Source organism: Patagioenas fasciata, chromosome Z (genome assembly GCF_037038585.1).
Source record: "Patagioenas fasciata isolate bPatFas1 chromosome Z, bPatFas1.hap1, whole genome shotgun sequence".
Lineage (NCBI taxonomy): Eukaryota > Metazoa > Chordata > Aves > Columbiformes > Columbidae > Patagioenas > Patagioenas fasciata.
The window spans coordinates 51,390,724-51,417,540 of NC_092560.1; the positions used below are offsets into that span (position 1 = coordinate 51,390,724).

Below are 26,817 nucleotides of genomic sequence, written 5' to 3' on the forward strand. Positions count from 1 at the left end.
CAGGTCTGCCCCATTTGTTCCAAGTTTACTCGCATAAGTCAGTATTTAAAAGAATGCAGCTGTAAGGTCACGAACAAGCAGCTCTCAGGTCTTCCAGTCTTCATCGGCATGCTAAACATGAGCACGTTTTACTGCTGAAGAACAATACAAGCAAGTTGTTGAGCCACAGAGCTCAAAAAAAACCCCAAAGCAATATACAATATCCAGCTTCTACACCCAACAGAAGAAAAAGTTCTGCAAAATAAGTGTTCAGAACAAGAGTACAGACCATAAGTGGTCCCATTTTAACATTTACTTTCAGAATAACTTCAGTACCTACGTCCTGAGCTCTTGCTGAAAAAAAAAAAAAAAAAGGAACAAAATGTATCTCAAAAAGCGAAATCATAAATACTATCCTCGATGCAAGTCTTAAAGAAGCTGTGGTGTTCGTGCTGATCCTGAGCTTGGAGTTTTCTGTTGTTGACACCCAGCCAAGGAAAATGGGATTTACATCACTGATTCATTTTCTGTTCAGTGCCAAACAGCTATCAGTTTGCAACGATTTTCAGTCAAAGCTCAACTGATCTGGATTTGAACAACAGAAGCAAAACATTTTAAAAGCCTTCTTACAGAGATTACAAGATGTCATTCTTACTGGATTTAAGACTAAAATTGGACCAAAAAGGCAACTCTCTGGAGGTCAGGGATGGAAGCAGTCATTTAACTCATGACAAGCTCGTAAGTCTCATTAAGGACAACGTTCCTGTCTTGGAAAATTGCATCAGCTATTGCATTTCTAGAAAAATTAGACAAAAACGTAAACATATATACATACATACATATATGTGTATATATATATATATTTCTCTCCAGAAAATGTTTATTCGTAAAAATATCTAAGATTAATAAAGAAAAAGCCTTCCCTTTCAAGCATTTGGTAGTTTATGTATCTTTCCAAACTTCCCTTCTATTTCACATTACCATATTTTTCATAGTGGTTTTGAACACTAAGTAAATAGTACAACAGATTATTAGTATTAGTGTTAGTATTACACAGTGAAGAGATAGTTTTATTTAGAGAATTATCACTTGAGGGTGAAGCTTTTACAGAGAAGCTTGTAACAGTTCACTGATAGGCAGTTACATTTAGAAGTCGTTTTCATTAATTTGGACATTTCCTTTAGACTTTGACATCACAATAGAAGATAACAACTTACCCAACAAAATTAATAGACTCATTAGTACAGAGCTGTATGAAATACTATATGTAAGCTGTCCTCAAGGAGTGTTCTCTTACGTGTTTTCATGCTGAAGGTATATAGACAAAAATCAATATATTTCAGAAATGTGAACAAGGTCCATGCTGCCCTTATTAAAGGTTGTATGCTGTGCAGTGTTCTTATGTGACCATTTCCCAAGGCAAATAACCTTTTTGCCTGCCCAGTTACATCATAAATAAAGGACAAACAAGTAAGTTTTGGGTTATTTTAGCCTGTCATATTCATGGTAGCTTTAAAAGGCTAATCAGAACATATTAAAAACAACAAACATCTTCCAATGCTACAAAAGAGAAAAGCTATGAAAAAGAAAATAACAAAATATGCACCCTGTACATTTTCCTAACTTCTTATATGGAAGCAGACCTTGTCAGGCAGCTTTCCTTGCAAATAACTGAAATTAACAAATCAGCAGAAGAATGCTCTTTTAACTGTTCACATTAAAGTTGGCTGTGGTTACCACTGTAACTAATATGAGTAAATTTAAAAAAAAATTTCATTTAGCTCATGCAACACTGCAGTCATTACAGAGAGGCCAGGAAAGCCAAAAACTAATGAGCCTAAGATTGTTGACATTTTCACGCATATCGGCTCTACAGTCTGGCAAAATAGCTGGCATTCTGACAAGCCTGATGCCAGACAGTCAGGGCAGCTTTAAATCTGTTGAAGAGGTGAAGTGGTAATGGCATTTAAAACAAGCCATTGTAACATTCAAGATGAAGAAGTTAAACTGAAGTTTTACATTGTCAGCTTTATAATTCCCAATCCATCTCAGAAGTTTAGAGGTTGTCAAAAGAAAAGACAAACCAGAAAAATTCTCCAACCAAAAAAGTCTCATGGTAAAGCTCAGAATTTCTTGTAAAACAGAGGAACCCACAGATCCAATAAAGAACAAAATAAAATCCAAATCAGCAACTTGATTCTTTCATCAATTTGTATATATTCAGAGAATACTTAAGTTAACAGCACAAAGTGAAACCAGAATTATATTTTAAAAACATATGAAGTTCCTAAATTAATGTTCTTAAGTTCCTTATTCAGTTAAATGAGGTTTGTGGATGTTATTGGCTGAAAATATTTTTTGCAACACTACAGACATACATTTGTTTGAATGTTTGTTTCAAACTGAAGACTTGCATTCCCTCAAAATCTTCTTACTGTTTTAGCCTTTGAAATAATAATTACAAAATAAGAAACTGTGCCACGGGTTTTATGTGATAAAACTCCATCCAGCTACGGTTTATTTAATCCAGCTTATTTAAAAGATGGTTAAGAAGTGCCTACATTTAAAATGCTGCACCAAAACATTTCCAACATAGAAATACAAAATACTTATAAAAGTAAAGGCTGTCAAAGAGACTTGCTTGAAGTTTTCATTCCTAACCCTTCCTTAATTTATCTCTTCATTGGTTTTAATTGAAGAGAGACAGAATCTCAACTTTGTGTAGGCAGGATTTTATGAGCTCCAGGTATACAATCCGACCTATTCCCCTTACTAAAGGCTCATACATGAAAAAGGAGAAAAGCTGTGAGCATCTACTTGCCTAGAATTACAGTTGTTACTTATTTACCTGCAACATCATGAATTAGGAAAGTCTGTCCTAACCTGGCTGAAAATATTTCCATTATCTTATACTTTCTTCACTGGAACTTTAAAAAGGTGAAAACTATCTTAAAGGCATGGACTAGAACAGCACAGAGACCACTAAGCTATAGAACAGTCCAGAGAAGCAAAAATGGTTATAACATAGAAAGTACCTGCTGTGTGGCTTCCCCAGGAAGGGTCACTAAGCCAAAACCCAACTTGTGCTGCTCCTGCCAGGCCACGGGTGCCCTACCTGAGCAGCACCCAGCTGACCACCACTGCCGGCTGCACCCTGCCGTGGCCTTGGGCACTCCACTGCTCCACCCACTCCAACTTCAGCAGGCTTCAAAAAAAAAACTCCATTCAATATTAAATTTAATTTAACATTGTGGAATGGTGTTTCAGCAAGCATTAATATACTCACCAGCAACTAGTACTTTTACCAGCATTTCAGCTTCTGTTTAGGTTAGTGACAACTATTAAAGTCTTAATTGTATATGTACACAACCACTCTCAAATTTTATTACAATTTTATACAATTTGCAAACAAATCAGTCCAGCACATTGTTAACATCTGTATCTCCACACACAAGAACATTTCATTCTCGTCGGTTTCTTGATTAAAAGGATAATTATAACTTGTTATTACAGGTTACTTAACAAGTTAACAAAGTTTTTCAGTTTTGCTCTGAAGACGAAGTTACATCCACAGCATTTTCTTTTTCCGGAAACACAGACCAAGTATCAACAAAACTGACTTTTCTACCTCCACACAAGCAATAGGTCTTTTACAATTTGAAATTTAGGTCTACCTATGCAACTTCACCTTATTTCAAATCATACAACAGTTTGATTTGGAAGGGACATTAAAGACGATGGGTAGTGACACCTTCCAATAGAGCAGCTTGCTGAAAGCCCCATCCAACCTGCCCTTGAACACTTGAGGCACAAGGCATCCACTTCTCTGGGCAGCTTGTTCCAGTGCCTCACCACTCTCATGGTGCAGTTTCCTCCTTATATCTAATCTAAATTTACCCTCTTTCAGTTTAAAGCCACTACCCTTGTCCTGTCTCTACATAGCCTTGTAAAAGTACCCCTCCAGCTTTTTTGTAGGACATAAGGTCTGCCTGGAGCCTTCCCTTCTGCAGGCCAAACGAGCGCAACTCTCCCAGTGTGTCTTCACAGAGGAGGTGTTCCATCCCTTTGATCACCTTTGTGGCCCTCCCATGGACTCACTCCACCAGGTCCATGTCCTTCTTATGTTGGGGTCCCAGAACTGGATGCAGTACTGCAGGTGGGGCTGCACCAGAGTGGAGTAGAAGGAGACAATCACCTCCCTTGACCACACTCCTTTTGATGTAGCTAAGGATATGGTTGGCTTTCTGGGTTGCAAGTGCACATCACCAGGTCACGCTGAGCTTCTCAACAATCAACATCCCCAAGTCCTTCTCCTCAGGGCTGCTCTCAATCCATTCTCGGCACAGTCTGTATTTGTGCTTAGCATTGCCCTGACCCACGTGTAGGACCTTGCACTTGGCCTTGTCGAACTTCAGGAGGTTTGCACAAGCCTATTCCATGAACTTCATGAGGTTTGCACGGGCATATTTCCAGGAGGATTTGCTCCATTAGGTGGCTGGGCACAGAGGTGAGAATGACTAGCCTATAGTTCACTGGGTCTTCGTTTTTTAAACAGGGGGGTTATGTTTCCCCTTTTCCAATCAGAGGGATCTTCACCAGATTACCATGGCTTCTCAGATAAGATGGATAGTGGCTAAGCAACTTCATCCACCAGTTCCCTCGGGTCCCATGGACGCATCTCATCAGGTGCCATGAACTTGGGTAGCTTCAGGTTCCTTATATGGTCTTGAACCTGATCTTCTCCTACAGTGGGTAGTTCTTCATTCTCCCAACCCCTGCCTTTCGCCTTCTGCAACTCAGGCGGTGTGGCTAGAGCACTTCCCAGTGAAGACTGAGGCAAAAAATGTCTTTGAGTACCTCAGCCTCCTGGGTAAGCAAGCCTCCTACTTCCTTCTGGAGAGGGCCCACATTTTCCCTAGTCTTCCTTTTATCACCAACATACCTAGAGAAGATTTTCAAGTTGACCTTGATGTCCCTGGCCAGGTTCAATTCCATCAGAGCTTTAGCTTTCCTAACCTGACCCCTGGCTGCTCACACAATTTATCTGTATTCTTCCCAGGCTACCTGTCCTTGCTTCCACCTTCTGTAACCTTCCTTTTTGCATTTGAGTTTGTCCAGAAGCTCCTTTTTCAACCATGAAGGCCTCCTGACTTTTTTGCCTGACTTTCTCTCTCTTGGGATGCATTGCTCCTGAGCTTGGAGTAGGTGAACTTTGAATACTAACCAGCTTTCTCGGGCCCCTCTTCCCTCCAGGGCTTTATCACATGGTACTCTACCAACCTCCTGAAGAGGACAAAGTCTGCTCTCCTGAAGTCCAGAGCATTGAGCTTGCTGTGCACCCTCCTCACTGTCCTAAGCATCTTGAACTCCATCATTTCATGGTCACTGCAGACAAGGCAGCCCTTGAGCTTCACATTCCACACTGGTCCCTTCTTGTTGGTCAGAATAAGGTCCAGTACAGCTCCTCTCCTCATTGGCTTCTCTATCACTTGGAGAAGGAAGTTATCACCAACACAATCCAGGAACCTCCTAGAATGTTTACGCCCTGCTGTGTTGTCCCTCCAACAGATATTGGGGTGGTTGAAATCCCCCATGAGGACCATGGTTTGTGAATGTGAGGCTGCTCCCATCTGTCCATAGAGGGCCTCATCTGCTTGGTCTTCCTGGTTGGGTGGCCTGTAGCAGACCCCCACTATAATGTCACCTGTCCCTGCCCTCCCTTTAATCCTGACCTGTAAGCTCTTGATCAGCTCCTCACCCATCCCCGGGCAGAGCTCCATGCACCCCACATAGTCATTGATATAGAAGGCAACACTCCGTCCTCGTGTCCCCTGCCTGCCCTCCCTGAAGAGCCTGTGCCCTTCCATTCCCACAGCCCAGTCACAGGAGCCATCCCACCACGTCTCCATGATGCCAATAAGACCACAGCCCTGCAGGCGTGCACACATCTCTAACTCCTCTGGTTCCTTCCCCATGCTACATGTGTTTGCATAGAGGCATTGAAGTCGGGCCCTTGATGAAGCTGACTTACTGGCTGCAGTGGCTGAAATTCCTTTGTGCTGCTCTTCAGGTGCTCTCCCGATGACTTGTGAGCCTCCTCCAGACTCTGGGCATCCATTGCTGGCACTGGTCAGCTAATATTTAATACAGTATTATTTTAAAGACAGAGCTTATTGGCATGTATACTTCATTTGCTAATAGCAAACCAAGTCTGAATCTATTCTGAAACAAGCAGACAAGAGAGAAGAGTGAAATTAAAAGTTCAGTTCTGCACCAAATGAAGTTAGAAGTGAATTCTGCCATTGATTTTTAATGAAAGCTGGCTCAGAACCCAAACATCTTTCAGAACTTACAAGAGCTAAGCTTTTATATCTCTCAGTCCTTACAACAATGCTGTATCCTGTCACTTAGAGGTATGAATTTCTTTCTTCTTTTCACAAATAACACACACAAAAAAAAAAAGCCAATGAAAGGACGGTATTGCTATACTTTATTTTAGTAAAACAGATCCACATACAATAGAAATCCCATTCTAATCTATATTCAGCATTAACATAAAAGCGGATGCTTTCCATCAGACAAGACTTGTTTAAAGAGTGCATACTCCTGTTGAAAGGAAAATTTACCATTCTCTGCAATTTATCTTCAACTGAATATAAGCAAAAAACACAGTTAACAGAGCTTCATATGACAAATACCTAACATTAGGAAAATGGTTAAATATTAAATAGAATCTTCAATTAAAGTATTCTAGTCTACTATTCACTTCTTCTGTCGTAGATGGTAGAAGAATGGAGTTGTGTTTACACGTTCAGTGAACTTCAGTATAACTCAAAATTATAACATCACATGAAAAAAGACAGTGTGCAAGCAATATTCTGTTCATAAGACTTCCTGATAGCTCTTGGCTGTAAGAGTATTACTAATGCCACAGTACACTCTAGTGTCCTTTTTCTGAATAGCAGGTACTTCTGTCAAACACACTTTCACTGTAATTTTGATCTAGCATCAAAATTATTAAAAAGCAGACAAACGGTTTCTTGGCATAATGCAATAAAATAATGCATTTTAAAGTATTTTGTCTGTTATTAAACAATGAGCAGTTATGATGTTTCATTACAACATGTTGATTTTTACTGAATACATAATACTTTCTTTATTTGACCAGGCATCCATTTCATTAAGTTATTCTACAGCTTTTGGAGAACACTGTAAGACACTGCTTTTAAAGTATACAACCAATTAAGCACAACTGCTTCTAAATGCTGAATATAGCAGTCACCACATCGCATCCCAGAACCATATTTATTTGCACCTAATGACCACTCAAGGTGTTTTGCAGGCAGCATTTCTTATGAAAGATATCTTAAAATAGTACTTCCCTTTGAATAAGAAAGCTTGAAGTCTTTCACACAGATGAACCTTTCTTGTATAACTTGGAAACATTATAACAAATACACATACCAAATATATAACATTATAAATTATGTCTCTTTGGCAAACATGCTCATTATAGTGAATAAAAACAAGGTTAGACTGCACTTGAATACATCATTAAGAGACTGATGGGAATGAGATGGATCACAACAGCAAGATTTTGCTAAGAAAATTAGCACTGCCTGGTCTGAGAGGCCACTGGTACTAACTCGGAGCACAACAGGACAAAGCTAGAAAGAGACTTGTAAAATAATTTGAGGAAGAGACCTCTGGAGGTCATCTAGGCCAGCTTCCCACTCAGAGCAGGAATAACTTCAAAGGCCTTGAGCAACCTGATCTGAGCACTTCCAAGGATGGAGATTCCACAGTCTCACCAGACAACCAGCTGTAGCATTTAATCACTCTCACAAAGAGTAATTTGTTTTTCCTTAATTTGAAATGCAGCTACACTCTCACTGAAACAGCCAGGATGATCTGGGCCTCTCGTGCCACCAGGACATGCTGCCGGCCCCCACTCAGCCTTCAGCCCAACTCAGTTCTCTGCTTCTTTGCTGCAGTGTGCAGGCTCCCAATGCTGCCAGGGCTTGTTCAGCCCTGGGCTCAGGGCCCTGAATTTGCTGAATTTTGAAGTTCCTAATTACAATTTGTCAATGTCTCTCTGAATGGCAGCTCTGTCCTCCTGCAGTACAGCAACTGCTCCTCCCATGTTGGTGCTACCTGCAAGATTGTTGTGCATGCCTTACAACCCACAAACCTCGTCACTAAAAACATGTCCACCAGCTTTGCGCACAAAATAAACCCACAAGAAAAAAATCTCCTAAGTAACTGTCTCACAGACTTTGAACCGTTGATCACTTGAGCTCAAGAACCCAGCATGCTCTTTGTTCATTTTGTAGCCCTGTTCACCTAGTCTGTATCTTCTCAGCTTGACTACTCGGATACCGCAGAAAATCATCAAATGCCTTCCTAATATTTTTATCCACTCGGATGAATATAACTACCACTATTTCAAAACATGCCGTCACGGTTAGATGCTATTTAATCCATTAACCAGAAAGTGGGCATGCTGATCTTCTTTCATTCTCCTACCTCCACATGTTTTTGTGGTACATTATTTCATTAATTCTCTGATAGTGCAGTTATTAAATTTCTCCTCCTTAAAACTGCTACATAATCTGTATTTTCACACATTAATAGAAAATGAAACCAAAGCAGTGGTTCCTAACAGAATGACATTAAAGGATAACTAACTTAATAAGGTTTGACAGATTATATCCACTGTACTGTTATAAATGTCAAAGTAGTTTTAGAGACTTAACCTCTAAGATATTTAGTTGTCTAGATCCCTTTGAAACTACTTGAGTTTAAAACACACACCTATACATCAGAGTCTCTGCTTCAGTTTCATAAGGCATGAAGGGGCTATACACACAAGAGTTTGTTGTATTCAACGGGGTTTTTTAAATCTACTTGGAGATGACATGTTCTAAATGCACTTAAAATCAACTTAATGCACTGCACTGGCTACTTGCTTTTTCATATGTCAGGGTTTTAAAAGAACTTACATGTTCACAGAGAATTAAACGTAGGCCTCCAATAGAAACAGCCCATCTGGATTCAATTGCTCATCTCTTCGGTATTTTAATGAAGAAATTCCCTATTAGAGGCTACAATTAACAAGCCCTTCTGTTAAAAATAGCGAACACATTTAAACCCTAATGATTTTGCAGGTGTAAAACTCTATTTGATGAAAGCTCCACTAAAAAGAGAGAAGTTCAAGTTCCCAAATCAAATCCTAATAGATACTGAGGAAAAAATTAAAGGGTTTATTCCCAAATGGCATTAAGTATAATATTGAATTCAGAACTATGAGGAAAAGAAAGTTCCAAAACCCAAGGAGCATGCACACTAAATTGTATTTAAAATCTCTAGCCTTTTGGATAACAGTTGATTGGCTGCTTAAGAAAAAACAGCATACTCAGAAAAACTGCATTATACATCATTAATATAGACAAAACTAAGAAAAAAATATATAAAAATAAAGACCAGCCATAGCAAGTATTTGGCTACTTATCAGGTAAGAAAAAAACTACACTTAAATTTACAACATAAACAATCAGTTTTCTACTATTGTGCTGGAAGAGTCACAGGATAAGGCCTCCAGGACTCATTTTATCTGCTTTCTTCACACAGTGCCCAGCAAGACAAAAATTAAATGCAGAAAGGATACATTCTCCTTTATGTGACTAAGCTGATACAGCTGGACATTCAGAAGACAAACTTGAAATCAAACGAAAACCATCTGTTACAGAGAGTTTGCAGGTCTTCAGTATTGACATAAAATTTTAATAGCTTTAGGAACTGAGAACAAGAATTTAAAAATAAACTCTTGCTAAAACTCATAGATGTAGGTGATATAACTCAAAAATGGTACGTAGCAATACAGAGGTAAAAATACCAAGGACTACGTCTTAGAAGCCAAAGGAGAGCTGTGCTTCCAGTAACCAAACAGGCAGCTATCAGCCTGACATATCCAGGAGTCTGAAGCTGGATTACCTGGTCCAAGCCCAAGTATTACAAACTTTGACAAAAAACATTTCAGCAGAGCTTGTGGAACAGAAGTACAATCCTGGTAAAGAAACAAAAGAGCCAAGAGAAAACCGAATCTCAAGCTCAGAAGACAGCATTTGACTTAGAAAATGAGAAAGTGACACACAAGTGCATTGCAAGTGATAACTCTGGATGGGAGATCAGATAGTATGAAATACAGTCACTAAAAGGAGGAAACTGAAATAACCACCGTCTACAAATGAAATGGAAGACAAACACAAAATATTCGTAAACGGAAGGCAGACAAAAAACTACAGGTGGAAAAAGTCAGAACAACCTGATAATTCATTCTCAGGGAAGGCAGATTTAAAAAAAAAAAAAAAAAAGAAAAAACATCAAGGAGGTATACAGATTCAAGGAGAGAAAGAGGCTTAAGTGGTACCTCTGAAGTGATAGCAAAGGTTGGTTTTGTAAAAATGAACCTCAATTAGGCTGAGGGGAAACAAAAGAGGGGAAAAAAAAAAAGATGGGGTAACTGAAGAAGAATCTGAGTGAAGTAAGACTACATCAGTCATAAGACATTCAGACAAACTCTACAGTGCTTAAATGTCATAAGCAACTCTGGGATACGTCAGGACTGGCTTTCCTCAAAAGGAAATACTCTTCTGTTTCATAGCACAATGTTCCAGGTGAAACTCATCTATGCCAGTCTCAGATTCCATCCTAACAAATTACAAGAAAAATTACAGAATTGGTTGCACTTAAACCAATTTGAATTTGGGTTTATGGATAACAGTCTTCAGTTCTCACCTACTTTTCATAATCATCACAGCATGAAAAGTAAAACACCTATTTTTTTAAGCTTTTCTTTTGTGTTATGTTTATTTTAAAAATCAGTAACAATTCTTGTAAAGGAACAGTCAGTATTTTTAGTATTCTTATGATTAAATTGGGAAGGCCTGATCAATGTTGAAACATCTTCAGCTTCTCTTACAAAACGCTACCATCCCCAAGGCAACGTTGCACTCAGCATAATTACAAAAAAGCAGATCAAAGGATCAAAGGTCCTAGAGCCATTTTAATTAACAAGATTATTCTCTGCTGAAGTTCTCATCTCTGGTTGGGCTTCCACTAGCCCATAGCTATCCACAGTCAAAAGGATGTGGCCAGCCTGATTTTTTTTTTGATTGTTGTTTCTGTTGGTTTGTTTTTTGTTTGTTTGGTTTTTTTTAATGCCAGCATATCAAAATGGATGCTAACCAAGTCAGCCAAGCACAAAATAGTGGCCTAAAAAGGTCACTACTCATTAATCTGATCACAATATAATAGGAAGTGAATAAATGCCATGGAAATTTAGCCCAGCAGAAAGCAGCAACATTCAAGTCACTAAAATTTTTAATTCTTTAACAGTTCTGGCACCACTCATTACAGCTAACACAGGCCAAAAAAACAACAGCATGAGATATTACTCTGGATATAGTAACTACCAAATGCAGAATAAAATTAAACTGAAACCCACTGACCAATGCTTAGCTTGATACTTACAATTTTAACTTACAATAATTTAAAGCAACATTAATAAGAGAGTGTTAAGATTACATGAGGCACTGAACCTTCTAATGTTTCCTAATTTTTCCACTCACCATTAGCTTCTCTTCCTAAAATGTGGTACGGGTTACATATATCTTAGTTAATCAATTTCAAACAAGTTACAGCTTCATCTTTACTTGTTAAATTCTACACCTGTTCTACTATGAAGTAAATAATTTCATGAGACACCCTCTAACATTCTTTAAAACTTGTCCTGGCTTCTGCTGGGATAGTTAATTTTCACAGGAAGCTGGGAGAGGGCCCAACCAGGACAGCTGACCCAAACTAGCCAAAAGGATATTCAACACCATATGATATCATGCTCAGTATATAACTAGGGGAGCTGGCTGGGGAAGGAAATTGCTGCTCATGAATGGGCTGGGCAGCAGTGAGTGGCAAGCAACTGAACTGTGTATTCCCCACTATATATAATCTTTTATTGTTATTGTGTTTATCGCTTCCTTTGTCATCCTGTTAAACCGTTTTTATCCCAACCCATGAGTTTTACCTTCTTTTTTTTTCCCAATTCTCCTCCCCATCCCACCATGGGAGAAGGTGGGCATGGAATGAGAAAGCAGCCATGTGGTACTCAGTAGCCAGCTGGGGCTAAATCACAACGAAACTCCCTGAGAATCTTCTACTGAAAGTAAATTAAAAACTCAAAAGACATACATACCTATGAAGGAAAAATGTGCTTCTCAAACAGTAGAGACTTTCAGGCTTGTGTACTCTTGCTTTCCGTGTGGAAAGCCCTACTAAAATTTCTTAGCCTCTTCAGCAAAGCTAACATATTACTACATAAATATCTCTGCCACTTCAATGACAGGAAAATCTACAGAACCACTTAATGCTGAAATAAACTTATAAACTTATAAAATAAACTTTATAAAATAACTTTTTGCAGTTGCAGCACTTACTGGTAAATAATTCTGCATTAGGTTACAAAACCTTTAAGGAATGTTATCCCCTTGTTGCACATGTGTTAAAACTCACCACAATCCTTTGTTCTGTGGTCTTGTGGCTGAAGTTTCTGCTGGCCAGAACAACAAACTCAAAGTCAGGGCACAGGGAAGCCAATTCCTTGCTTAGGAACTTAATTCACCTTCTAGCTTTCTAAGAACACTGCTTCAGACCTCTGTATGCAAATATTCAGACATTTAAGCTGGCTACGAATGCATAAATCAAGTATCAAAAATATTTCAACCATGGCAAAAGAGCTCTTCTTCATGCCACTTGTTGGGCTGAAAAAGCTCCAAAGCAGGGTCAGGCACCTGATTTACACCAAGGTCTCTTTTCCCTTCCTAGTTGCCTATATACTTAATACTTTCATATCTCTACCCTTCCATATCAAACTACTTATATATTTGTAATTATTTATATAAAAATCACTAAATGTCAAGAATAAACTCTTATTTTATATTCACAGCAAGGAAATAAGAAATCTTTGCCAATACTTCAATTTATTTTTGAAGAAATACAGCCTACAGGTGATAAGGCCTGTAACTATTTTATCAGGCTAATGTATGTTGAAAGTAGTTCACAAAAGTTCAGCAGTTCAGCAAATTTTGTCCCCAAGTTTGGATGACACTTTGAAAAAACCTACGTATGCAGTTACTAGGCAAACACAAGGGTACAACAGAACTGCAAATGCACCATGTTTGTCGAAAAGTATTACATGAAAAAAGCTATAAGAATTAAAGTTCAGTTCCATGTGCCAAAAATCCATGACTTCCAATTCCTTCAGCTATGCTGCAACACACAGAACAATTTACTCAGTTCACTATTACTAGCAATAACGAAAGTAAGACATAATTTCTCTGTCCAGTGTTCCCCTGCTATGCCCTCCCTTCCTCCCCAGCCTAAAACTGGAGTTGTGTCACTGTCGAAGTACTTCAACACAAATTCAAAGGCAGACCTAAGATTTAATTTCTTCAACATAATCAGGTTTGACATATGCTCTGATAGACATATCTGAAAAATACTGAATTCTACCTACCAAAATATCTTCCTCATCAAATGCTGATGCTGCAGACACTCTTGAGGTACTGTCATATAAACTACAATATGTAGCATCTTCATAATGCAACCTTTGACTGTGACTAAGAACCCGAAAGGCAGTTCCATGTTTAGAAAAGGTATCTGTTTCTAGAGGTTTTTCCCTCCTTTGAGAATTCAATTTTAATTTCAGTATCATAGCAGAACTTGAGAAAACACCAATGCTTGTTATCCTAAGTCTAGCACATATATCAGTCCTGCAAACACAGAAGACTGTTTCCATTGAGGACTTGCGATCACACACAAAGACCCAGCAATACCCACAATTCACAAATTATACCCACAGTTTTAAATCTTCCAATTTTTCCTCAAAACATTCCTCAGAAATTCTTCTACTACCATAGAATTCTGCACCTGCATAATCAAGATCTGTAGTAACAAGTCATTGTGTGTTTATTGCTTTTGCACTAACAGGCTTTTTCCCTAATAGCACACTATACATCCAGAAAAGATTGCATTCTGACCGGCATAAGGACACAAATTCAAAATCTCAGACTACTCCCCAAGTGTCACACCATGAAGTCAAATTCTTGTCCTATATGGCTTCAATTGTGGAGCTTGGTCATCTTTTTTCATGCTAACAGCAACTCAGAAACCATATTTAGCTGATTCTACAATTTAAATGTTTGGGTGTGGGGCCTCAGTTTCTGATAGCAAGTTGAATACTTATGTTGGCTGAGAAAGCCTTAAGAAGTGAACAAATAACCATGAATGGTTCAAAGTTTATCACCATTCACCTTTTGGTTTTGGCAGAATATGTATTACGTTGTAGCCTCCAAGAATAAAATAGCATGAAGTCAAATGCACATACTTCATTTGCACCAGCCATTTGCCATCTCAAACACCAACTATGAGTAGGATAATTTCCCATGATCCTTTTTTTTTCTTCCTTAAACTAGCACTTACACACACACTTAAAAAGAAAAAAAATTCAAATGCCAATGCTAGCGTCTTCTCCACAGCCACCATTGAGCCACTGTCGGCAAAACGAAGCCTCAGACCCATCATACTTAGAAACATTCTGTTCCTTCAGGACACTCACATCATTTACATTTTCCAAAATACAAACTTATCTACCTTACACCTACATTTCCATTTCACATCTTGACTGACTGAGTACTTGTTAGAAAGCTGTCAATCAACTGTCATGCCTTATCAAAAACCACGAAAACCTTAAAGTGGGTCGGAATGTGGAATCATCAGATGATGCTAAAGGAAACACGAGTTGTAGTGAAACATGAGTTGTAGTGAAGTCAGATCATCACCGCTATGAACACTGATTCCAAATACTCTTAAACCACTGTCATTAAGGTGCTTTACAGGAAAAATTTACTCTATAGTTTAGGAAATTGAAGGATTGAGTTAAAAATATCTGCCCCAAACCATCGTGATACTGGTGAGGGTAGTAACTAAGTTTCATGATATTCCTTCCCACGATGTATCCTAAGTCACTGGCTTATTCACTTTTACTCTGACTCACACCACAGAATGCTGTGCTCAGTGACAAGCATAGTTTAGTTATATTCCCAAGGAAGAAGATGAAGATGCACTGCAAAAATAGACTGAGTGCACAATTCAGTTTTGCATCACAATCTCCATCTCCAAAACTTTACTTAAAAAAAAAAAATCGTTATTTTCTTCATTTCTTGAAAAGCAAGCAGCTTTGTGGTCTTTTTGTCCTCCTCATTTCTTTCCCTTTACATTTCTTTCAGTGTCTGTCCTCATTGCACTCACGCTCTTCACAGCAAGTGTAATTCATTTAGAACTCTTTAGGAAGCTGAGCTTTAATACTACATGGTGATGATGAACTGAGTAAATACTTTCCATCAGGTTTTACTATAAAAGAAAAGAGGGAGATGCCTATTCTGGAAATCATTTTTGCAGGTGACTCATCAGAGAATCCCCCCAGCCCAACAGCAGCAGTTTGGTCCAGGCTCCAGAAGAGGTAAAGGCCTGAGCAGCAGCCACACCAAGAGCTTCCAGGAGATGCACAAGAAAGCAGAACGGCACACTGAATGCCGGTAACTTGTGGGCTCAGGGAGTCTCATGCAGACTTCTCCTACTGTATGCAATTTAACTATGAGTCAATCACTTCATATAAATACGACAGCATGGATAAGCCCACTTTGAGCTCTCCCTGCTAAATAAGTGAGCTGTATGGCAATGGTTTTACTACTCAGTGGTCAGTGGATGAGCCCAATTCAAGCTCAATATTAATCATTTAGCTGAAGTAGATGCATACTAAGTGTAATTAATTATTTAGAGATATAAGATCGTATGATCTTCAATATACTCTTTGCTTCATGTTACTTGGTAAGCTGGATTTGCTAACATTTTAAGCTGCAAAGTTCTGTTCATATTTATCAAAAGCAACTACAAACTACACTGAACACTTATCAGGTAAGGCCTATTTTGCACTTTGCTGAGAAGAAAGGATTTATTCAGACAAAACAGTATCTGCAAGGCTGTGGACCATAAACAATATCTACAGCTGAACAAAACAACGGCCCATGTGGAATAAGATAAAAAGATCCAATGAGAAGCAGGAAGACCTCAAAGTGAAATATCGTTATCAGGAAGGGAAGGCGCCTGAAAGTTTGCTTCGTGAACAGGTACAAGCATCTGGAGAGAAGGTCAGCAGCATTTGGCTTGGCGTATTTCCCCCGTGCAGCAAATGATAAAGTGAACCGGCCACCCAACTCTTTTAAGTCACACTTTTCTTTAAGAAATCTAAACATTGTTCCGCAGTAAGCAGAACCCTAAATTACTCCCCCTCAACAGAATCTGTCCCAAATTGAAGAAATTAGAGCAGAGATTATGAAACATAGTGACAAAATAAACAAAAATAATCAGCAGCACCCCACAGGCATTCTAAAAGAACTCAAAGTTAAATAGCTGAATAATGAACAACAGTGGGTTAACTCTCATTTAACAGTCCTTGGCACCTCAGGACTGGAAAATGCAAACATAAAGCAACAATAAAAATCTGTAACAAAACTGTTAATGTAAGCCAAAATTATATTTGAAGATATAATTAGTGAACAGTTACCAAAAATATATTATTTACATGAGAAGACTTGGCATGGCTTCTGCAAAAGGAAATCTTACTTTTCAAACTATTTAAGACCTTTTAAAGATTCAATAAACATGTGGGTGAGGGTGCTGCATCAAAAATTAACTTCAGCTTTCCAAAAGACTTTTAACAAAGTCCCTTACGAAAAAGGTTAATAGGAAACTAAGCAGTCATAGCACGAGGGAGGGTTCTTTTGAGAATAAGCAGAAACACATTACCCAGGTATAGATCACTGGCTTGCTCACACCTTGAATACTGTGTGCAGAAGAGGAAGGTAGAAGCCAGATTCAAAATAAATTAAAAGGTAATTATTCCCACCCAGGGTTTGTAGGCCTGAGGTTTCTTCTTGTCAGCCAGATGCTGTGGATAGGAGAACTGTATGCGTGTTCAAGGACTGGAGAAATTCACAGGAGGAAAAAAAAAAAAAATCTACTGGGGCATACTAAGTAAACACAAAACCATATCTGGCTCAAGAAGTCCCCAGAGCTAACACTCACTAGAAAAACAGAGAGTAGCAAAAGTTAGGTGTCATGCATCCGCTCCATTTTCATCTTTGGGCATTAACTATTTCCTATGTTTATTTTTTTATAGTTAGCATTTACAGATGTTATGACTTATAGATGTTTTTTATGTTGAAGTCAAAGTTGGTTATCAGATAACAACTCTTCTAATAAACTCATCAACTTGTCAAGAAGAGTATTTAAAAGACTTATTTACAGGAACCTCACACACACACAAAAATAAAAGAAAAGCTCCTGAACTCTGAAGCTTTAAAGAGACTATGACGACATTGTTAGCAAAATCACATGCCTTTCTACTTCTTTTATCAACAGAAACATATAAAATCAATACAGGTACTGGAAATGTTTTTCTTTGGTGGTTTTGCACAAACTTTTCAGTTCAGGAACTGATATACTGCCAACTCACTCCATTAAAAGGCCATATATACACAGACATATAAGCAGTCTCCAGTGAACATTTTCCACCTTGTCCAGGTGTCACAGGGGCTGTCTGTGCTTGGAAGCAGTGGCCTGGGGCCTAACCTAGTACAGCCAGAATTGCATGAGTGGTGAGGACCAAAAACGTCTTAAATAAATAAATAAAAATACACCAGATCGTGGCCAGCCTCTCTTCAGTCTCTGCAGCCGCCCCGCCGCACGGACTGCGCTTTCCCGAGTGAAAAGGCCGCGGGGCGGCCCGGAACTGGATCCGGCGGCAGCTTCGCGCACGGACACGCGTCCAGACGGGTCTGTGCGAGACTCGGTTAAACTCGGGCCGCTGCCAGCGGGTGAGGGCAAGTTCCCCGCCGAGCAGCCGCTCGCCTGCCCCGTTGCTAAGTAACCAAACCCCGCTTGCCCGGAGCTTTGTGCCGCCCGCCCCGCTACCGGCACGATGCGCGGGAGCCTCAGCGCAGCCTCCGGGCCGGAGCGAGGGCCGGCCAGGCCCGCCGACCCCGCAGTTCTGCCCCGGTTCTGCCCCAGTCCTGCCCCGCAGGTCACCTGCAGCGCCCGCACTCCGGCCGCCTCTCGCAGCGCTCCACCGGCAGCTCCCACAGGCCCGCGCAGCCTTCGCGCTCCTCGCCCTCCTCGCCCTGCGCCGGGGCCGCCACGCTGCCCCCCTCCATGCCGGCGCGGCGGGAGGCGCTAGCAGCCGCCAGGGGGCGCCAGTGGGCAGGAAGGGCCACTATGCCGGTTCACGTGGGGCGCCCCCACCCCTTGGCGGGGGCTCATCCAATGGGAGCGCGGGGAGCGTTTCTCTCAGAGCGTCGGGAGTGGCGCGGCCGGCAGGGGGCGATGTCGGCGCGCGTCGCTGCTGGGGTGCGTCTTCCCTCTCCCCCCGCCTCCCCAGCGCGAAGCGCCCGGAGCCGCTGGGGCCTCAGGTCCCCGGAGCGGAGAGCTGCCCTTACCCCTACCCGAAAGGGTGTCGGCGCCTGCAGGCGGCGAGAGCAGCGCTAGCAGCCAGCCTGTCATGGCGACGGATCGGGCAGGGCCAGGCCTAGCGCCTCCCGGCAGGCCTCGGCCTCGCCCCCAGGACCGCCCGGGTACGGTGACAGGCGCTGCCACTCGCCGCCTGTCCTTCGGCGCCTTTTGCTGTTTAGCCTGTGCTTGTCGGCCCGTCCGAGCCGCGCCGGGAGTGGCGTGGGGAGTGCGGGATGGCGGGCCTGGCCGGAGCAGGGCTTAGGACCCGTGGGAGCTGCTCTCCAAATGGCGAGGAAACCGAGTCACGGGCTTGGAGGTCCAGGCCTCCTGCTCAGAGCATACATGTGTAGGGAACAGTCTTCTGGTGCTACTGACAGGTACACTGGAGATTGAAATTGATACTATTAAAAAAAAAAAAAAAAGTAGTTAAATGCGTATCTGACCATTTAAATTGATATTTTATTTGAAGTGCTTCAGAGTAGATATTTGGGCATTCCCTTGTCTATCGGTATCCTTAACACTCTTTCTTGACTTCACACAGCTCTAGGAGAGGTTGCAGCACAAGCTATGCCAGTAGGAGGGTGGTAATGTAACAAGTAATCTTTGACTGTTCTTTCCAACCCCAGTAGTACCTGGTCTTAAGAAATAAACTTCAGATACAGAGCAGGATTAAGATTGAAGTTATACTCCGCTCATTAAGTCAGATATGATAATAAATATATTGTAGTCTGTTATACAATTAAATGAAGTTCTACTCCAAGGTTGTTGCAGTTTACCTTAGAAATCAACTGAAGTATGGTAACTACTGAATCTCCTCTCTCTGGAAGCTATCAACTGCAGGTAAGTTGGCTGGTTGTGTTATTTCCTGTTTTGTCCAAAATAAAATGTATTGTGTTTACATATTTACAATCTTCAGAGCCATTTGATGGAATTTAGGCATGCTTGTACTGATTACATGCACAATTTTAAGATTTTTTTTTTAATTTTGTATTTTTGTACTCCAATTTCGTATTTGTAGCTCAAGCTATAAATGAATTCATTTTCCTGTGTAGCCGCTAGAATGCGTTTTACTCAGAAGATGAGAAAAATCAGAGACCAGCGATTCTGATACTAGCTGTAAAATTACACTCTGCAAACAAAAGAAAAAAATCAAAAAGTAAGGAAAAGGAAAATACCACTATGCAAGTTTTAAATTGTGAAGTTATTTATTGTTAGTTTTATAGGTTACCTGATTTAGGATAGCGGCACCAATGGAGGGATGACTTTTCTATTAAGTTGAAAGCATTGTCACAAGATGAGTTCATATAAATTACAAATAGCTTATTTAGGCTGATTATTAGAAGTAATGCCGTTGTAGTGGGTAGGAGGAGTATTGATGGTTTAGCCCTTCCTGCTTCAGCGTTACTGAAGAGAATCCCCATGCAGTGCTACTGAGGGCAGCCTGGATGTGCCTTCACAGCTTCCCATGAGAATCCTCAAAGAATGAGGTTTTGTCTGGTCTGCGAAGAATAAAACGCTTCAGTCATAGGCTTAAAAGTAAACCATTGTAAACTCTTCTGGTCTGACTACACAGAAGAAGAAAATTAATCTGCAGATAGATGCCTAAAATAATAATGATATGAAGTAATTTTACTGTTGAGGGAATAGGCAAATGTAGCAGGGAATAGCTAGAGGCTAAACAGCACCATATCTTTTATCTGAGTATATAGAGCTACAGAGCAAAGTGAGTGGTTTATACTGAAGGAAAATGTTGGCACAAGATCAGGATAGGATAAACTGTGACTAAAATGTAGGCCTGAAAATAGAGGATTCCTGTTACCAGAACGTTACTATTCTGGACTACCAACAAAAGCAGAAGGGATTAAAAACCAGCTCACCCCTAGTGTTTTTTGGAACAGAGCTAGTGTTTGGTATATGGATGTTGTTCCAGAGCTTAACAGACCAGCAACTTCTCTCACTACAAGCCAGTGAATTACAAATCTGATACTAAAAACTTGTTTGAAATTTAAAAAAAAAAAAAAACAAACATGATTTCTAGGCCAAAAAATAAAATAGTTCTTGTGATAGATATTGATTATCTTTTGCAGGCTAATAGGTGGATATGCCCACACTACTTATTTAATGCATATCTACCTTGAATATTTGTTGTGCATACGTAAATCCAAATTAACACCTCCATCATCATATTAGAAACCTGAGGAACTCACAGCATCTCTTTGGACCATCTCTTTGTTTGCAATTTGTAAACTTACAGACCAAAGTGATGGTGTAACTGGGAGCTTCAAATTTACATTTAGTACTCTGATGTAATGGACTATTCCCTTTTTGGCATTGTCAATGATCACATGTTTAGTGACTAGCTGTAGGCTCACTGTGGTGTGAGAAGTCCGTTCTGTGGAAAGTACCGTTCCTCTGAATGTTTAATCTCTTATGCATCATTCCAGAAATCATCTCCCTTTTATTCTAGGATTAGCCCTTACTAAGTAAGAACAAATTACATTTCTTGCTGTTACAATTGGTGTGCGCAGAAAAGTGTGTATGTCCCCCACTCCGAGAAGTTCAAATTTAATATATATTTAAGAGATGTGAAGAAGGTGTCGGAATAGCAGTTCCTGAACAAGCATATTTAAACAGCAGGTATAGTTCCCCAGCAGCTTTAGCCAGTTTAATTCAAAGTGCCGTGTTTCTACTCCCTGCCTTGACTTGCGGTTCCGAATACCGACATAAGTTATTTGAAATTTGCTGGATTTATATCTTGCAAAAGCTATACCCTCCTACAGAATGTGCTTTCATGGCAGCTCAAATGTTGAATTTGTGTCAGTTGTGGTTCTTCTTTCCTGTCCACCTCCATTTTCTGCCATACATTCAGGGGATTGACCCAAAAGCCAGAGGGTAAACTGGATGAACTGCCTGAACAGGCTCACTGCACAGACACGGGTGTCAGCATAAGGTATAGGCTGAGAAGTGGAGTCAAAGCTGGAAAGCCGTGACAGGCCAAGCGGTGGTGATCATGGAGAACTGACTGGCTCTGAGGACTCTCTGCCACTTGTAAACAAGGTTGGAAACTGGTAAGCTGTGAAATGCTTATACGAAGGCTGCAACGAAAAAGAAGACAATATATTTTTGTTTGTTCTCCTGTATTTCTAGCTTAATTCCTCACAACAGAAGACAGACACCTTGCTATTTGTACAGCTGGCAGCAAGCCAACATGCGCATATAGAAGCCATTATATTGGATAAAGTGGGTTTGTGAGCAATGTTGGTAAATACCGCTGTGGGTGGCAATAGAGTTCTGTGCAGGATGTGTCTGGGGGTGTCTAAACTCAAAACCAGAACTGGTGAGCTTTGCGGAAGACCTTGGTTTCTGTTTGACACAAGCATGCCCTGACCTGGTTTGCCAGCCCACTTGTTTCCTGAGGCATGCCTGTTTTGAAGCAAAAACAATGGTTTAGTGAGACAAGATAGATGGCCCGAATAATACAATTCTGACCTTCGACCAAGGAGTTGGTGACTACTGCTGGAAGTGCTGTTAGTTTTTCACATGCACAGATGTGCAGTGAGGCTCAAGGGCAAAGGCTGCCTGTGACTGTCTGTGTTCTAGAAGGTGCCATACTATAATGTATTTACAACACAAAAGCTGGGAGTAAAACACTCTTTCTTGTTTACTTTTGTTTACCTAGCAGTTAAGGATGGCACAAAAGGAAAAAGAAAAAAAACCCACAACAACAACAAAAAAGCACAGAAGGATTTAGCCATTCAGTACTGAAGAACTGATTGCATGGTAAGAACATTGTACCAATGATGTGCAGTTCATAATGTTGTCTCCTAATCTGTTGAACCTATGGGCTTCAGACATTACCTGTTCTATTTAAGGTCTTTGGATTTGTCTGGCATTCATGATAACTCCCTGCTGTGTAAAAACTGACAACAAGTGACTCAAAAAACACAGAATTAGTTTCAGATATTTTAGACACTGCTGCATGGTTGGAAATGTCCTTTACATAAATTAGAGAAACAGCAGTAGCAACAGAAACATCTTGTTTGTTGCTTAATCTTGATCTGCATTTTTTTATGTTGACATAAGAATTAAAATTGGTGCAATCATGTCCAAAATGCTTTGCAGCAGTGATTCTGCTGTTGTTCTGTCTGATGAAAATTCTTCTGCAGAGCTCACTGTTCTTTGCAGCCTTTCTTCTACAGTGTTTGGTGAAACAGAGATACTTTCCATAATGTCGTTTCTGTATCAGAATCACAGGGTGTGGGGGATAATTCTGTTCATCCATTAAAACTCTCTTTCTCTCCACAGCCTGGAGATACCCTGTAACGAAGTGCTGTTAAGAACTATTTCCATGTGAGGAAATAGCTCAAAATATTCCATCCCCAATGTCTCATGCTAACTCCTGTATACACACTTTTGTAACTTTTTTAATATGCTTTTAAAAATATTTTTTTTATAACTATAGAAATGACTAACTGTAATATAATGAGGGTGTGACTTTGTACAGTAACTACTACATCACAAAACTGCTGGTGTGCATGTTTTCACATACTGTTAATACAAGGAAGTGTTCTTCCTCTTTCTCCTGGTCAGCTAGGGACAAGAACCTGCCATTTAGAAAAAGTAGTAGTGTACAGAATGATACATGCTACGAGTAGAACCATATTTCTTTACTCAGTCTTACAACACTGAAACCTTTTTGGGAAACTGCATTGGAACTAATTTCAATTAAATTATATAAAGATACTTACATGGTAGTATTTTTCTTCCTAGAAGATGGAACATCCTGGGGCAGGGCAAATAATGATACAGACAGATACTACAGGTTAGTCTAAGTGGCTTAGATAGTCCCATTTTGAACAGAGAATCCCTTAGGAGGGTGAAGATTGGTCTGCAACTACGTGCTTTTGGAGACATCATTCATCACTTGCAAATATGTTTTACCTAACACAGGTATAATAGCAGAACCCAAAGCCTCTGGCATAAATACAATTATGCCAGCAGATATTGTGAAGAGGCAGTTTTTAAGCATTTTGGTTGCATTTGTTACTATAAAATGTTACTAATTAGACAGAAAGATTGCTACTCCAAATGAATTTAATAAATACTTCAATGCTTGTATGGCTGTTTGCAGTCTACCTGCTCTTGGAGTTCAGCATTCTGCATTGGGTGGACAGATACCAATGGCTTTGCAGGCATTTGTGCCTGGTAAGGTGGTCACTTTTAATAGTGGATTAGTAATCCCTTCTCCTATCAAGAACTGTTACCAGATATGTGCATACTGAGTTCCCATAAAATAATGTTTGCTTGTTCCAGCTTGGAAACTGGTGAGTGCTGGCAGTGTAGCAGGTGTTGGACAATGCTGCTGCAGGCTGCCTCCAACCAATTTCCATCCAGCCCAAATAAGCATGTTGTTCAAGCCTACATATATTTAGCAAACTTTAAAAGTCACAGCACATTTCTAAATGCGATACATAATTTGAAGCTGTACATAAATTGTCACTGCAGCTGAAGGTGATGATGTTGCCTTTCTTCCCCCCTCCCCTGCCCATGCATCTCCCCGGTCCTAACTCGAGTCATCAAGGGCCCACACAACCACCCTGCAAGTTTCTTTCTCTTGTTAATTCTCAGATAGACCAGCTTAGTTTACTCTGTGGCTAGCCAGCCATAAGTGTTGACATAAATGTGCCAGAAGAAGGAATGAGGAGGAAAAAAAAGTCCATCTTTCCATTCAGATCTGTAGTGTCAGTAGATGTGTAAAAGATTAATAAAAATGTAAATACTGGGAAAAAGTACTGCTTTCCTGGCTGTGCGCTGGTGCCTGCTGAGGCTGGCATTGGCCCATGGTCACTGTCTCGATGTGGGCCAGGCCCGTGCAGAGCCAAGTCATCATCTGCTGGAAGGGTGAATATATCCAAGTATTGCTAGCTGAAAGTTACTCCTCATGGTATCTTTTGTTTAGTTTTTCTCTCACCCTTCCTTTTGTGAGCCACCATTTTTCCTTTCCTATTTCTCTGCTGCTGCCGCCACATCATTTGTCTTGTCCCTGCCACGCTGCGCTGTGCAGCAGCACACCAGCCTGCTGCTCGGGCTGCGTTCCCTGCCAGCATGCCCATTGCACAGTGCTATGTTTCTGTGATTTACCAAATCTCTGTGTGCTCAGTTCCTCATTTTGCCGTTAGTGGTTAGTTGCAAAAGCTGTGGAAGAGACCATAATCTGGAAAAATACATTAAAGTGCTATTTCAGTTGCCAAAGCTGGCTCATGAGTCTGGTTGGTTTTCTGTTCGTAAAAACTGTCTTCTCCATTGCTTTTGGTTTTATCTGTTGCAAATAGATCTCACATTTTGCATAAGAAACTCACATGGAATTTCATAAAGGTATTTTATGAGGTCATGCACAAGTGTAGTCTCCTTTTTTGAAACAGAGTAAACAGCCAAGGTAAATGAAATACATAATGTGACAGATCATTCATTCTCATTGATTTCTTTTATAAAAGAAAAAAGTGAACATTTGTAAAATGTAAACACATTCTCAAACACAGTCTTTTCAGCTCTCATATGGAAGTTTCGTAACAAGGCTTTTGATTGCATCACGGCCTCACTCATGGTACTGGGTTAATAACAAAGGTAATTCTAATCACAAAACCTGTGATTGCAACTCTGATGACCTGGAGCACATTACAGTAATATGTAGCTGAGAACTTCAGGCTAATTTGAAAATCCTTGCCTAAAATCAGATTCAAAATTCAAAATCTGTGCACTGTATAGATACAAGCATGGCTGGTCACATAATCTTGGTATGCTGTGGATGTTATTTGGTATCTGTAAAATGCAAGTGAAAATAAAGAACACAAATGCAAAAGAAAACGTGAAATTCAGTGATGGAAAGATTAAAATAAGCAGCAGGCAGTGTTCGAAGTGGTATCTGCTAAAATACTGTAGGTAAGGGTCTATGTGTCCTCCGCAGCTTTATAGCTTTATAGCGCTTACTAGACAGCTTTTGTTTTCAGGACTGCAGAGTGGAGGCTTCTGCACGTTACGTGTCTCTAGGAAGCTGACAAGTGTTGACGTATAATTCACCTGTATCAGCGTGTACTGCTGATGCTGAGGTGGCACGTCACAAGGAGAGAAAAGATTGTGAGTGCACTGGTTAAGGATACTGACTGAAATCTTTAACTGTGAGCTTTAATCAAAGGCCTCTGGAAGGCAATGTTCTGTTCAGCTGTACTTTTACAGGGCACACTGAGATGTCAGGAGCCCTTTTTCCAGTCACTTTAGAAACTTTTCCTTCAGCAATATTTGTGAAACATAAAACATTAAAATTGATGTGTCTGCTAATAGTTCATCATAAGTGGTCAGGATTTTAAAGAAATAGTGGAAGATTAAAGATTCAGTTGAGAAACATACATTCCCAGATATTATCCACTGAACTGTTTACTGGGAAGTGCAATAAAAAACAAATTTTCCAAAGTTTAGCCTTTGACAAAGGATCCAAGGTTTGCTCAGCTGAACTTCAGTGGCTTAAAATATAGAAAATCACCAGGAGAACTGTTAATTAACATGAAATAGTAGCCAGAAATCTTTATTTAACCAAGACAGCAAAAACCATAGTTCACCACAATTAATTAAAAACATCATAAAGATATGAAGAAAAGTAAAATGGCTAGAATTCCAGGATGCTGAAGCCTCAAGTTGATTTTTACATGCACAGAAGCATGTGGTAGGCTCAAAGGCCAGTCGTTACTGAGGAAACTGCTCATATTCCTGTGAAATGCAAGGTTTTGAATTACTATCTTTCAGGAAAAAGCTGCCATTTCCCCTTTATTTTTACTGGGAACTATGAATGAGGAACATGTAGCAGCGAAGTAAACATGAAACAGAACAAGTGTAGAAATATTTTTCTACCAGCTCTCATATGGAAAAAGGAGTCAGGAGCTGCAGTGAGCTGAAGGGAGAAAGAGCTGCCTCTTATGGATCTGCTTCATCCAACAGTCTTGAAACTGTTCGAAGCACTTTCAAGATGGTTAATATTGAAAGTGTGTGTAATATGAAAGATTGTAATATAAAATTGCAAGGTTAAATACTTTTCTGTTAATGTCAAGGACAAGCTCACCATCATTAATAGAGAGCAGGGACTAGGATCAAAGGACCATGGTGCCATGGGATAATCCCTGTGAAGCACGAGTTCTGGAGGTACGTGGTACAAGATATTGTTCC

At 40.1% G+C, this 26,817-nt stretch overlaps 1 protein-coding gene and 1 long non-coding RNA gene across 6 annotated transcripts in view; one reads left to right on the forward strand and one right to left on the reverse strand.

Annotated features, from left to right (window-relative positions):
* The window catches only part of DTWD2 (DTW domain containing 2), an 81,986-nt gene extending 63,644 nt beyond the window's left edge, over window positions 1-18,342 (reverse strand). For all 4 annotated transcript variants that reach the window (XR_011736332.1, XR_011736330.1, XR_011736331.1 and 1 more), the window contains exon 1: window positions 18,184-18,342. Coding sequence is in view for 1 of the 4 variants with exons in the window: in XM_065861530.2 (XP_065717602.1) it covers window positions 18,184-18,308 (125 nt within the window). In the remaining 3 variants the exon portion in view is untranslated. The remainder of the gene's footprint in view (window positions 1-18,183) is intronic.
* Window positions 18,343-18,368: 26 nt separating this feature from the next.
* LOC136115552 (uncharacterized) lies at window positions 18,369-25,474 on the forward strand. Of its 2 annotated transcripts, XR_011736334.1 has the most exons (3): window positions 18,470-19,443; window positions 21,473-21,671; window positions 22,283-25,474. It is a non-coding gene; the product is annotated as an uncharacterized lncRNA (long non-coding RNA). The 2 variants fall into 2 exon arrangements; XR_011736333.1 differs by having other exon boundaries at window positions 18,369-21,671.
* The last annotated feature ends 1,343 nt before the right edge of the window (window positions 25,475-26,817 follow it).